General features: G+C 49.8%; 2 protein-coding genes across 3 annotated transcripts in view; one reads left to right on the forward strand and one right to left on the reverse strand.

Moving 5' to 3' along the window:
* Nucleotides 1-282, reverse strand: part of LOC148439525 (uncharacterized) — a 41,756-nt gene extending 41,474 nt beyond the window's left edge. The window contains exon 1 of one of the 2 annotated variants that reach the window (XM_088464644.1): nucleotides 1-282. In XM_088464644.1, the coding sequence (XP_088320770.1) occupies nucleotides 1-40 (40 nt within the window). In that variant the 5' untranslated portion in view covers nucleotides 41-282. The other variant, XM_088464646.1, reaches the window with a different exon arrangement.
* Nucleotides 142-14,997, forward strand: SLC25A11 (solute carrier family 25 member 11). Its single transcript, XM_088464647.1, has 8 exons — nucleotides 142-323; nucleotides 4,398-4,550; nucleotides 5,629-5,835; nucleotides 6,211-6,301; nucleotides 11,169-11,259; nucleotides 12,114-12,213; nucleotides 13,517-13,568; nucleotides 13,782-14,997. Exons 1-8 carry the CDS (start codon nucleotides 256-258, stop codon nucleotides 13,935-13,937), a joined length of 918 nt encoding a protein of 305 aa, XP_088320773.1. The 5' UTR covers nucleotides 142-255; the 3' UTR covers nucleotides 13,938-14,997.
* Nucleotides 14,998-15,025: the final 28 nt, after the last annotated feature.

Raw genomic sequence — 15,025 nt, forward strand, 5'->3', positions numbered from 1 at the left:
CTCCAATCAGGGACTCAGATATTCGCTGTGCTGTAGTCATGAACTGCGTTCCCAGAGTAGCCGGGTCGCCTTCTCCCTTATCCAACAAGGCGGCCGGAGCGTTGCCCTTTTGGACTATGGCCGCCGTGCGGCGTCCTGGTGACGTCACCAGCAGCAGCAGCAGCAGCAGCAGCAGCAGCAGCACGCCCCGCCCCCGGAGCGCACACACCTCCCGTGTCACCTTGGGGGTCTCCGCTGCTGTCAGACGGTAACAAGATGGCGGAGAGCGGCAAGCAGAGGACCTCCCCCAAGGCCATCAAGTTCCTCTTCGGGGGGCTGGCCGGGTAATGTCCCTAGTGCTATGTATTATGGGACCTGTGGGGGGCTTATGTCTCATCCTTACACCGCACTGTGTATATGATGTATGTATATAATATATAGTGATATGTTAGAGGAGGGTTTATGTGCTAAGGAATGAAGATCTATTACCAGTTTCTGTCCTTTATTAACTGACATTTATTAATTTTGCACCAGTGTACTTTGCATTGTATGTTGTGCGGCCCCTGGATTGGTCTCCCTGTGTCTGGCTGCCCCCCATTTGGGCTCCTTGGGTCTAGTGTGGCCCCCACTTGGTCTCCCTGTGTGTGATGTGGCCCCCTGATTGGTCTCTCTTTATGATACAGCACCTGGTAGAGACACACATTATGTAACACATGTAATATACATGTATGATACAGCACCTGGTAGAGGCATGAATTATAAATCACATGTAATACACGCATGTGATACAGCACCTGATAGAGGCACAAATTATATATCACATGTAATACACATGTATGATACAGCACCTGGTAGAGGCATGAATTATAAATCACATGTAATACACGCATGTGATACAGCACCTGATAGAAGCACACATTATATATCACATGTAATACACATGTATGATACAGCACCTGGTAGAGGAACACATTATATATCACATGTAATGCACATGTATGATATAGCACCTGGTAGAGGCATGAATTATAAATCACATGTAATACAGCACCTGGTAGAGACACACATTATATAACACATGTAATACACATGTATGATACAGCACCTGGTAGAGGCATGAATTATAAATCACATGTAATACACGCATGTGATACAGCACCTGATAGAGGCACACATTATATATCACATGTAATACACATGTATGATACAGCACCTGGTAGAGGAACACATTATATATCTCATGTAATGCACATGTATGATATAGCACCTGGAAGAGGCATGAATTATAAATCCCATGTAATACATGCATGTGATACAGCACCTGGTAGAGGCACACATATATCACATGTAATACACATGTATGATATAGCACCTGGTAGAGGAACACATATATCACATGTAATACACATGTATGATATAGCACCTGGTAGAGGCATGAATTATAAATCACATGTAATACACGCATGTGATACAGCACCTGGTAGAGGCATGAATTATAAATCACATGTAATACACGCATGTGATACAGCACCTGATAGAGGCACACTTTATATATCACATGTAATACACATGTATGATACAGCACCTGGTAGAGGCATGAATTATAAATCACATGTAATACAGCACCTGATAGAGGCACAAATTATATATCACATGTAATACACATGTATGATACAGCACCTGGTAGAGGCATGAATTATAAATCACATGTAATACACGCATGTGATACAGCACCTGATAGAAGCACACATTATATATCACATGTAATACACATGTATGATACAGCACCTGGTAGAGGAACACATTATATATCACATGTAATGCACATGTATGATATAGCACCTGGTAGAGGCATGAATTATAAATCACATGTAATACACATGTATGATACAGCACCTGGTAGAGGAACACATTATATATCACATGTAATGTACATGTATGATATAGCACCTGGTAGAGGCATGAATTATAAATCACATGTAATACAGCACCTGGTAGAGACACACATTATGTAACACATGTAATACACATGTATGATACAGCACCTGGTAGAGGCATGAATTATAAATCACATGTAATACACGCATGTGATACAGCACCTGATAGAGGCACACATTATATATCACATGTAATACACATGTATGATACAGCACCTGGTAGAGGAACACATTATATATCACATGTAATGCACATGTATGATATAGCACCTGGTAGAGGCATGAATTATAAATCACATGTAATACACGCATGTGATACAGCACCTGATAGAGGCACACATTATATATCACATGTAATACACATGTATGATACAGCACCTGGTAGAGGAACACATTATATATCACATGTAATGCACATGTATGATATAGCACCTGGTAGAGGCATGAATTATAAATCACATGTAATACACGCATGTGATACAGCACCTGATAGAGGCACACATTATATATCACATGTAATACACATGTATGATACAGCACCTGGTAGAGGAAAACATTATATATCACATGTAATACACATGTATGATATAGCACCTGGTAGAGGCATGAATTATAAATCCCATGTAATACATGCATGTGATACAGCACCTGGTAGAGGCACACATTATATATCACATGTAATACACATGTATGATACAGCACCTGGTAGAGGAACACATTATATATCACATGTAATACACATGTATGATATAGCACCTGGTAGAGGCATGAATTATAAATCCCATGTAATACATGCATGTGATACAGCACCTGGTAGAGGCGCACATTATATATCACATGCAAGTTATACAGCACCTGGTAGAGACACACATTATGCAACACATGTAATACATGCATGTTATACACCACCTGGTAAAGACACACATTATGTAACACATGTAATACATGTATGTTATACAGCACCTGGTAGAGGCACACATTATGTAACACATGTAATACACGCAGGGCTCTCTGTAATATCACCAGCTGATGCCTATTCCCTGGGTACATGGTACAGAGGCTCTCATTCAGACCCGGTCGCAAGCGCTGAGCGCTCGCAACCGGGTCGATGTTAAGGCCCTGCGCACATGCAGTGGCCGCACTGCGCGTGTGCAAGCCCCGGAGCGAGAGAAATTCTCTCGCTCCGGAGCTCACTACAAAAGGGGCGGCTGTCGATGGTGATCGACAGCTCGCCCCGTTGTGTAGGCGGGGCGGTGGGGGGGTGGCTACACAAATTGAGGCGTTCCTAACGGAACGCCGTCCGTTTTGTTGGCGGCCGCACTGACATCAGCAGTGATGTCAGTGGGGAGCTTCCTGCTTGATCAGAGCAGGAATCTCCCTGGGGCTTGCGGTTGCCGAGACCCAACCTTAGGGTTTCGTCGCAAGCCGCGATGGTCTTGACCATCAACCTGGTCAGTCGCTAAAGCTGTGGGTGGTAACCCACAGCTTAGCTAGCGACCAGGAGGCCGCACTAAAACGTACAAGCGGCCGCTCTCATTCAGAACGAGCACTCGCTTCTTGCGACCGCCTCTAAATGAGGGCCAGAGTCCTCTCCCGCCACACGCACAGAAGTCTGGATGACCTGTCTGTTTGCTTATAATCATGGTTTTATTGTCAGTAATATGCGCTTACACTCACATGAACTCTGTGGATTGTAGACCTAACATACATCAGGCAATAAATCACGTGTGTAAGGATCTGGCGGAACAGGTTCTGAGCAGGGATATGGGGAGCAATGTCTGATACATGCAAGCTGACGCTGCCAGCATGGGAGGGGATGGGGTTAATGTCTGACAAAGGCACGCTGGCACTAACAAAGGGACGGGGTAATGTATGATAAATGCAAGCTGGCACTGCCAACTGGGAAGGGGTCGGGGTAATATGAGATTTAGTGGAGTTGGCACTACCATTTGATGAACGCTTCACCACAATTCCCAACCAGCCCCCCCCCCCCCCCCCATTAGGGCAGGGAGCATTCGGGCGTTTTAAAATCGAGCGGGGCGTGGCACCCTGCTAAAACTGCCTAGCGGGAAGCCTACTCATTGTATATTCTCATCCTTTTGAAATGCAGCACTGCGGCACTATTGTGTATGTACATAATGAGTGTGAGCAACATGGTTGGTGTAGTCAGCATTACTACCTCGCAGCACTGAGGTCTTAGGTTTGATTCCCAACAAGGTCTAATCTGTGTAGAGTTTGTATGCTTTCTCCGTGCTTGCTTTGGTTTCCCCCGGGTGCTCTGGTTTCTTTCTACACTCTCCCCATCCCCCCCCCCCCAGAACCAACCCCACCCCCCCCCCAAAGTGGTAGAAATATAGATTGTAAGCTCCACTGGGGCAGGGACTGATGTGAGTGACCTCCGTGCAGTGCTTCGCAACGTTTGTGTACTTACGTATAATACTTACCTGTTATATTCACAATTTCATGCTGTCTCACATCTAGGATGGGAGCCACGGTGTTCGTCCAGCCGCTGGATCTGGTGAAGAATCGCATGCAGCTGAGTGGAGAGGGGGCTAAGACCAAGGAGTACAAAACCAGCTTCCATGCGGTGGGCAGTATACTGAGGAATGAGGGTCTCCGAGGCATCTATACAGGGTGAGAAGGCAACTCCCATAACTCTCTTCTCTGCCACCCTGTAGGGACACACTCATAGCTCTCTTCTGTCTGTGTCTCTGTGTCACCCTGCAGGGGGAGGGACAGGCTCATAGCTCCCTTCTGTCTGTGTCACCCTGCAGGGGGAGGGACATGCTCATAGCTCCCTTATGTCTCTGTCACCCTGCAGGGGGAGGGACAGGCTCATTGCTCCCTTCTGTCTGTGTCACCCTGCAGGGGGAGGGACAGGCTCATAGCTCCCTTCTGTCTGTGTCACCCTGCAGGGGGAGGGATAGACTCATAGCTCCCTTCTGTCTGTGTCACCCTGCAGGGGGAGGGACAGGCTCATAGCTCCCTTCTGTCTGTGTCACCCTGCAGGGGGAGGGACAGACTCATAGCTCCCTTCTGTCTCTGTCACCCTGCAGGGGGAGGGACAGGCTCACAGCTCCCTTCTGTCTGTGTCACTGTGTCACCCTACAGGGGAAGGGACAGACTCATAGCTCTCTTCTGTCTGTGTAACTGCGTCACCCTGCAGGGGGAGGGACAGGCTCATAGCTCCCTTCTGTCTGTGTCACTGTGTCACCCTACAGGGGAAGGGACAGACTCATAGCTCTCTTCTGTCTGTGTAACTGCGTCACCCTGCAGGGGGAGGGACAGGCTCATAACTCCCTTCTGTCACCCTGCAGGGGGAGGGACAGTCTCATAGATTCCTTCTGTCTGTGTCACCCTGCAGGGGGAGGGACAGGCTCATAGCTCCCTTCTGTCTGTGTCACTGTGTCACCCTGCAGGGGGAGGGACAGGCTCATAGCTCCCTTCTGTCTCTGTCACCCTGCAGGGGGAGGGACAGGCTCATAGCTCCCTTCTGTCTGTGTCACCCTGCACGGGGAGGGACCGGCTCATAGCTGCCTTCTGACTGTGTCACCCTGCAGGGGGAGGGACAGGCTCATAGCTGCCTTCTGTCTGTCACTGTGTCACCCTGCAGTGGGAGGGACAGGCTCATAGCTCCCTTCTTTCTGTGTCACAGGGTGAGAATGTTTCTTTATTATCTCAGATTACATTATGATATTACTGTGTTACACAGGTTATCTGCCGGCCTTTTGCGGCAAGCGACCTACACGACGACGCGTCTTGGAATTTACACGATACTATTTGAGAAGTTGACCAAGCCAGATGGGACGCCCCCCAACTTCTTCATGAAAGCAGCAATAGGGATGACGGCCGGGGCCACGGGAGCCTTTGTGGGGACTCCGGCTGAGGTCGCCCTCATTAGAATGACGGCAGATGGAAGGTAAGGTGTGAGCACGCCCCCTAGTGGCCAGATCGCGCATTTCTGCCTGGATACCACATCCTCATTGGAGCGTGAAACCACCAGATCCACATTACAGCGTTTTTAATTTGTGCCGGACACTTAGCACAGTGATCCCAAATACTGACGGAAGACTTGTCCAGCAAGCGACCTGGTCAGCCCTATTGTACATGGCGTGCCCCATAAGCGCCTTTTTCCCACTTTCCTCTCTGTACTTTGAGGTTCCCTCTTGTCCCATTGTGCTTCAGTGATAGCAATCCATAACTAGAAATACAAGCAGCCATCGTTATACCGCTTGCTGGCCAATTACCCCTTATCGCTCTGGGTAACGTCACCCGAACTCTTGTCTCCTCCCAGGTTACCTGCCGACCAGAGAAGAGGCTATAGCAATGTCTTCAATGCACTAGTGAGAATGTCTAGAGAAGAAGGAATCACCACATTGTGGCGGGTGAGTCCATACTTACAGGTGGCAGCACCCGGTAATGTGTTGTGGGTTGTATGTACTGTTCTGTGTGTTCGTGACAGTATGTGACGTGTGACGGTCTCTCTCACTCAGTGCTGTATACCCACCATGGCCAGTGCTGTGTGTACGTGTGGTGAGGTGACAGTATGTGACGTGTGATTCTCTCTCTCACTCAGGGCTGTATACCCACCATGGCCAGTGCTGTATGTACGTGTGGTGAGGTGGCAGTATGTGACGTGTGATTCTCTCTCTCACTCAGGGCTGTATACCCACCATGGCCCGTGCTGTGTGTACGTGTGGTGAGGTGGCAGTATGTGACGTGTGACTGTCTCTCTCCCTCAGGGCTGTATACCCACCATGGCCAGTGCTGTGTGTACGTGTGGTGGCAGTATGTGACGTGTGACTGTCTCTCTCCCTCAGGGCTGTATACCCACCATGGCCCTTGCTGTGTGTACGTGTGGTGAGGTGGCAGTATGTGACGTGTGACTGTCTCTCTCCCTCAGGGCTGTATACCCACCATGGCCCGTGCTGTGTGTACGTGTGGTGAGGTGGCAGTATGTGACGTGTGACAGACTCTCTCCCTCAGGGCTGTATACCCACCATGGCCAGTGCTGTGTGTACGTGTGGTGGCAGTATGTGACGTGTGACGGTCTCTCTCCCTCAGGGCTGTATACCCACCATGGCCCGTGCTGTGTGTACGTGTGGTGAGGTGACAGTATGTGACGTGTGACGGTCTCTCTCACTCAGTGCTGTATACCCACCATGGCCAGTGCTGTGTGTACGTGTGGTGAGGTGACAGTATGTGACGTGTGATTCTCTCTCTCACTCAGTGCTGTATACCCACCATGGCCAGTGCTGTGTGTACGTGTGGTGAGGTGGCAGTATGTGACGTGTGACGGTCTCTCTCACTCAGTGCTGTATACCCACCATGGCCCGTGCTGTGTGTACGTGTGGTGAGGTGGCAGTATGTGACGTGTGACTGTCTCTCTCCCTCAGGGCTGTATACCCACCATGGCCAGTGCTGTGTGTACGTGTGGTGGCAGTATGTGACGTGTGACTGTCTCTCTCCCTCAGGGCTGTATACCCACCATGGCCCTTGCTGTGTGTACGTGTGGTGAGGTGGCAGTATGTGACGTGTGACTGTCTCTCTCCCTCAGGGCTGTATACCCACCATGGCCAGTGCTGTGTGTACGTGTGTTGAGGTGGCAGTATGTGACGTGTGACTGTCTCTCTCCCTCAGGGCTGTATACCCACCATGGCCAGTGCTGTGTGTACGTGTGGTGAGGTGACAGTATGTGACGTGTGACTGTCTCTCTCCCTCAGGGCTGTATACCCACCATGGCCCTTGCTGTGTGTACGTGTGGTGAGGTGGCAATATGTGACGTGTGCCTGTCTCTCTCCCTCAGGGCTGTATACTCACCATGGCCCGTGCTGTGTGTACGTGTGGTGAGGTGGCAGTATGTGACATGTGACTGTCTCTCTCCCTCAGGGCTGTATACTCACCATGGCCAGTGCTGTGTGTACGTGTGGTGAGGTGGCAGTATGTGACGTGTGACTGTCTCTCTCCCTCAGGGCTGTATACTCACCATGGCTCGTGCTGTGTGTACGTGTGGTGAGGTGGCAGTACGTGACGTGTGACTGTCTCTCTCCCTCAGGGCTGTATACCCACCATGGCCCGTGCTGTGTGTACGTGTGGTGAGGTGGCAGTATGTGACGTGTGCCTGTCTCTCTCCCTCAGGGCTGTATACCCACCATGGCCCGTGCTGTGTGTACGTGTGGTGAGGTGGCAGTATGTGACGTGTGACTGTCTCTCTCCCTCAGGGCTGTATACCCACCATGGCCAGTGCTGTGTGTACGTGTGGTGGCAGTATGTGACGTGTGACTGTCTCTCTCCCTCAGGGCTGTATACCCACCATGGCCAGTGCTGTGTGTACGTGTGGTGAGGTGACAGTATGTGACGTGTGACTGTCTCTCTCCCTCAGGGCTGTATACCCACCATGGCCCTTGCTGTGTGTACGTGTGGTGAGGTGGCAATATGTGACGTGTGCCTGTCTCTCTCCCTCAGGGCTGTATACTCACCATGGCCCGTGCTGTGTGTACGTGTGGTGAGGTGGCAGTATGTGACATGTGACTGTCTCTCTCCCTCAGGGCTGTATACTCACCATGGCCAGTGCTGTGTGTACGTGTGGTGAGGTGGCAGTATGTGACGTGTGACTGTCTCTCTCCCTCAGGGCTGTATACTCACCATGGCTCGTGCTGTGTGTACGTGTGGTGAGGTGGCAGTACGTGACGTGTGACTGTCTCTCTCCCTCAGGGCTGTATACCCACCATGGCCCGTGCTGTGTGTACGTGTGGTGAGGTGGCAGTATGTGACGTGTGCCTGTCTCTCTCCCTCAGGGCTGTATACCCACCATGGCCCTTGCTGTGTGTACGTGTAGTGAGGTGACAGTATGTGACGTGTGACGGTCTCTCTCCCTCAGGGCTGTATACCCACCATGGCCCGTGCTGTGTGTACGTGTGGTGAGGTGGCAGTATGTGACGTGTGACTGTCTCTCTCCCTCAGGGCTGTATACCCACCATGGCCAGTGCTGTGTGTACGTGTGGTGGCAGTATGTGACGTGTGACTGTCTCTCTCCCTCAGGGCTGTATACCCACCATGGCCTGTGCTGTGTGTACGTGTGTTGAGGTGGCAGTATGTGACGTGTGACTGTCTCTCTCCCTCAGGGCTGTATACCCACCATGGCCTGTGCTGTGTGTACGTGTGTTGAGGTGGCAGTATGTGACGTGTGACTGTCTCTCTCCCTCAGGGCTGTATACCCACCATGGCCCGTGCTGTGTGTACGTGTGGTGAGGTGGCAGTATGTGACGTGTGACTGTCTCTCTCCCTCAGGGCTGTATACCCACCATGGCCAGTGCTGTGTGTACGTGTGGTGGCAGTATGTGACGTGTGACTGTCTCTCTCCCTCAGGGCTGTATACCCACCATGGCCCGTGCTGTGTGTACGTGTGGTGAGGTGGCAGTATGTGACGTGTGACTGTCTCTCTCCCTCAGGGCTGTATACCCACCATGGCCAGTGCTGTGTGTACGTGTGGTGGCAGTATGTGACGTGTGACTGTCTCTCTCCCTCAGGGCTGTATACCCACCATGGCCTGTGCTGTGTGTACGTGTGTTGAGGTGGCAGTATGTGACGTGTGACTGTCTCTCTCCCTCAGGGCTGTATACCCACCATGGCCCGTGCTGTGTGTACGTGTGGTGAGGTGGCAGTATGTGACGTGTGACTGTCTCTCTCCCTCAGGGCTGTATACCCACCATGGCCAGTGCTGTGTGTACGTGTGGTGGCAGTATGTGACGTGTGACTGTCTCTCTCCCTCAGGGCTGTATACCCACCATGGCCAGTGCTGTGTGTACGTGTGGTGAGGTGACAGTATGTGACGTGTGACTGTCTCTCTCCCTCAGGGCTGTATACCCACCATGGCCCTTGCTGTGTGTACGTGTGGTGAGGTGGCAATATGTGACGTGTGCCTGTCTCTCTCCCTCAGGGCTGTATACTCACCATGGCCCGTGCTGTGTGTACGTGTGGTGAGGTGGCAGTATGTGACATGTGACTGTCTCTCTCCCTCAGGGCTGTATACTCACCATGGCCAGTGCTGTGTGTACGTGTGGTGAGGTGGCAGTATGTGACGTGTGACTGTCTCTCTCCCTCAGGGCTGTATACTCACCATGGCTCGTGCTGTGTGTACGTGTGGTGAGGTGGCAGTACGTGACGTGTGACTGTCTCTCTCCCTCAGGGCTGTATACCCACCATGGCCCGTGCTGTGTGTACGTGTGGTGAGGTGGCAGTATGTGACGTGTGCCTGTCTCTCTCCCTCAGGGCTGTATACCCACCATGGCCCTTGCTGTGTGTACGTGTAGTGAGGTGACAGTATGTGACGTGTGACGGTCTCTCTCCCTCAGGGCTGTATACCCACCATGGCCCGTGCTGTGTGTACGTGTGGTGAGGTGGCAGTATGTGACGTGTGACTGTCTCTCTCCCTCAGGGCTGTATACCCACCATGGCCAGTGCTGTGTGTACGTGTGGTGGCAGTATGTGACGTGTGACTGTCTCTCTCCCTCAGGGCTGTATACCCACCATGGCCTGTGCTGTGTGTACGTGTGTTGAGGTGGCAGTATGTGACGTGTGACTGTCTCTCTCCCTCAGGGCTGTATACCCACCATGGCCTGTGCTGTGTGTACGTGTGTTGAGGTGGCAGTATGTGACGTGTGACTGTCTCTCTCCCTCAGGGCTGTATACCCACCATGGCCCGTGCTGTGTGTACGTGTGGTGAGGTGGCAGTATGTGACGTGTGACTGTCTCTCTCCCTCAGGGCTGTATACCCACCATGGCCAGTGCTGTGTGTACGTGTGGTGGCAGTATGTGACGTGTGACTGTCTCTCTCCCTCAGGGCTGTATACCCACCATGGCCCGTGCTGTGTGTACGTGTGGTGAGGTGGCAGTATGTGACGTGTGACTGTCTCTCTCCCTCAGGGCTGTATACCCACCATGGCCAGTGCTGTGTGTACGTGTGGTGGCAGTATGTGACGTGTGACTGTCTCTCTCCCTCAGGGCTGTATACCCACCATGGCCTGTGCTGTGTGTACGTGTGTTGAGGTGGCAGTATGTGACGTGTGACTGTCTCTCTCCCTCAGGGCTGTATACCCACCATGGCCAGTGCTGTGTGTACGTGTGGTGAGGTGGCAGTATGTGACGTGTGATTCTCTCTCTCACTCAGGGCTGTATACCCACCATGGCCAGTGCTGTGTGTACGTGTGGTGAGGTGGCAGTATGTGACGTGTGACTGTCTTTCTCCCTCAGGGCTGTATACCCACCATGGCTCGTGCTGTAGTTGTGAACGCTGCCCAGCTGGCATCTTATTCTCAGTCCAAGCAGTTTCTTTTGGATTCAGGTGAGTTTTAATTAAACACTAACAGGGTGATAAACTTCTGCATGTTATAATGTCATAGTCTGTGACCCCTGCTTTTACTTGTTGGGTGAGTATTATCATTACATAGCGCTGTGTCTGCTCAGAAATTATATACTGTCCTACCTATCATTCAGTATAAGGCTATTACAAGTCCTCTTCTGGTTTTAATGACTGAGTGATATGTATTGTGACCTATTACTTTCAATTATATTGTTATAAATGTAGATTATTATTATACAGCTGTGACATCATCACTTGCCTAATATTTATGAAGTACATCTGAATACTTATTAACTAAAGAGAGGGGTTTTTAGAAGTGGAGATGTTGCCCATAGCTACCAATCATATTCAGCTTCTATAAAGTGCTAGATAAGATTGGTTGCTATGGGCAACCCCTCCACGTCTATAAGCCCACACTTTAGTAAATATTCCCCCTTAATGTACAGTTTCCATTTGGAAACAATAACTTTATTTGTGTATTATGTGACAACAGAGGTCATCACCGCGCTACAGAATTGATGACCATTGTGTGACATCATCACTCCGCTAGTTTATGGTAGAAGCCCATCATCCGAAATGTCCGGATCGGGAATCCCCGAGCCATCTCCTCATTCATTACACCTAGGGCCTTAGTAGGATGGTTACACCTAGGGCATTAGTAGGATGGTTACACCTAGGGCATTAGTAGGATGGTTACACCTAGGGCCTTAGTAGGATGGTTACAGCTTAGTCCTTAGTAACAGAGATGCCGGGTTATCGGAGAGACAGAAGGGACAGTCTCTCCCCATGGAGGTCTCACCGCTCAGAGGGAATGACCTTTCTTCGTTGCCTTTTAGGTTATTTCCGGGATAACATCTTCTGTCACTTCTGCGCCAGTATGATCAGTGGTCTGGTCACCACCGCTGCCTCCATGCCTGTCGATATCGCAAAAACCAGGTAAGCTCCTATTCGCTGTCTGCCCTCGGCGTCCAGTGACCCGGACACGAGTTATCAGCCAGCAAGTCCTGCCGCACGCTGTCTATAAGTATTACTACTTCGGTTGTGTGTAGTTATTTTACTCTCAATCTTTCTGTTATTTAAAGTTTTACAAATGAATACAGATGATAATACGTCAACGGCGCCTCCAGCTCCCTAATGTCTGGACGCTCCTGTAGTGTTGTACGTAACAAACACGGGTCAGAGCCACACATTGCAAAACTATTCAGTCAGTTGGTAAAACAAAGAGGAAATCTTCTTCATTTGGTGATTTGTATGCACAGAAATGGTTCCTCCTCTTATTCCTGCTGTTTCTTCCTATCTCAGGTGTAGCGATTCCCTTAAATCTTACTCAAATCCTTTCTACATACAAGAGCGTAAAAAGCCTAAAAATGCTTCCAGCGCATTACGGTTTTTATTACAGCTTGGTAACCGATTACAACACTGTAAGCTTAAGCGCATGCAAATACACCTAGCGGAGTTCGGATAGAGCGAGCGCCTTATGGTATAGCCGGCAAGCTGTGTAACAGCCGGGGACCTTGGTTGTCCTCGGCCTCCGTCCTCTCACTGCTCTCTGGGTGGTAATAGAATAAGAGGAATGACCACCTTCACCTGCCGCTGATTCCTTTCCACCACACAGGTTTATGTCTAGGTACATAAGGACCACAGTTTTATTCAGGAGCCACAGACGTTAATTCTAAAGTGGGCTGACGCCATATAATCTATTATTGCTGTTCTATATTGTAAGGTATTTTGAAGCATCTATAAGTTGCAGCCACCTGCACCAGATAACACAAATGTCCTCCTGTCTGTCGGTAGGGGATAACGTAGTATCATCTGTAGGAGGAGGTGGTCTCCTGCGTTTGGATATGGCCGCCATTGCTGCGCTGTTTTAGGTCTGTCAGCTGGGATTATTTCATAATGAGCTATTAGTTATAGTGGTCAAATTTAAAGTCAGAAGCTGATCTCACTTTTGGTTTTAGTTTGTTTTTTTATGATTTAATCTGTGATTTTATAATGTTTTTTTATTTCTTTTTTTTATGATCTAATCTGTGATTTTATAATGGTTTTTTTTTTTTTTTAGTCTAATCTGTGATTTTGTTTTTTTTATTTGTTTTTTTTTTATCATCTAATCTGTGATTTTTAAAATGTTTTTTTAAGCTCTATTTAAGTTTCTTGTTGTTGGCCAGCAAAGGCTGGCTCCTGCATGTTATACGGCGCCTGGTGACACGCCATCGGGAGTAACCTCTCGTCCTCTCCGCAGGATACAGAACATGCGCATGATTGACGGCAAGCCGGAGTATAAGAGTGGATTGGTGAGTGATTGGGGGCGGGAGAGGACTGGTGGGACAGTGGCATCGTCCTGGGTATTACCAGCTGGTTTTGAGCTTGGCAGCAGGCATCATTGTGAATGATTTTTTTGCCCAGAGACCTCCGCCCATGTCGCGAGTGTGTTCACTAGCTGTTTCTGGTGCGTGCCTTGTGGCTGAGCGCTCTAACGCTGTCTCATTTCCCCGCCCTCTGCGCAGGATGTCCTGGTGAAGGTCGTTAGATATGAAGGGTTCTTCAGCCTCTGGAAGGGCTTCACCCCTTACTACGCCCGCCTGGGACCTCACACCGTGCTGACCTTCATCTTCCTGGAGCAGATGAACATATATTACAAGAAGTTCTTCCTGAGCGGATGACGAGACTCTTCCCGTATCTCTTAATCTGTCCTACAGACCCAAACCCTGGAGCCCCCTCCCCGCCAACCCCTCCCCCTGTTATCCAGCATAGGATGGCTTGTGTGACCCCCCTCAGATCTGACCTCCTTGTCCCATGTTGGCCCCTCTGGTTTGCGTTGTGTGTAATATCGGGGAGGGGGCCATATACACTTACATGTGTCTCGTTACTGTATTTGTATATGGACCTGCCCCCAGGGACTCGCAGGAGTTTCTCTCTGTAGGATTTAGCAGCAACATTTTTAAATGGTTTATTTTGGAAAGACTTCTCCAGCCAAAGTTATTATTCTTAATGATCTTTCCAACCAGGATCTTAAGTCGTTAGTTCATACTTTTTATTATCGTTTATAAATTCTATTCACGGACAGACAGGACGGTGCTCGGAGGTCTGGTACAGATAGTGCCGGTAGCTGGGATCCATTATATTTATAATTGTAGATATCCCACCCCCATAACTAGGTGTTGCCATGTGCTATCTCGGGGAAGGGGAGGGTGCGGGGGGCTTTTACACTACAGATTCCAGCTGACATAGACTTTTCTTTAGGGATAAGGTTGTGCTGCTGAAAGAGCCTCTTCTTCCACAGCGCCAGAGACGGACGGGCCTTCGGGAACGTTTCCTACGAGTGAGCGCTTTTACGCAGCATTACGGGGGGAGCGATGCTGAATCCGGATGAGGAGGGTAGAATACAACCTATATTGCATCACAACAAAGGTCCGGATCTAAGCCTCCCTGCGTGGGACGTATTATATCATGTGCGCTGGATTCCTGACTTAGCAGAAACCGCTCCCGTCTGTTTATATCATGTGTCGAAGGACTTAAATTGCAGCCGTCACTTACTCCTATAACAGAGAGTGAACGTGCCGCGATATTCCTCGTTATTCAGCCAGTCGGATCACTAGGAACCATGACATCACTGCGGCACAACCTGGATTGAGAGGTTACATCTGGATTCCACCCTTTAAGTGTCCACTGTCATGGTGTGTAGGTGACACGTGCAATTTAATAAAGCGCTTTATGAATTGACGCAGACTCCAATGACATTAATAACCGT

The sequence above is a fragment of the Taudactylus pleione genome, unplaced genomic scaffold (genome assembly GCF_031769625.1).
Source record: "Taudactylus pleione unplaced genomic scaffold, aTauple2 ptg001724l, whole genome shotgun sequence".
Lineage (NCBI taxonomy): Eukaryota > Metazoa > Chordata > Amphibia > Anura > Myobatrachidae > Taudactylus > Taudactylus pleione.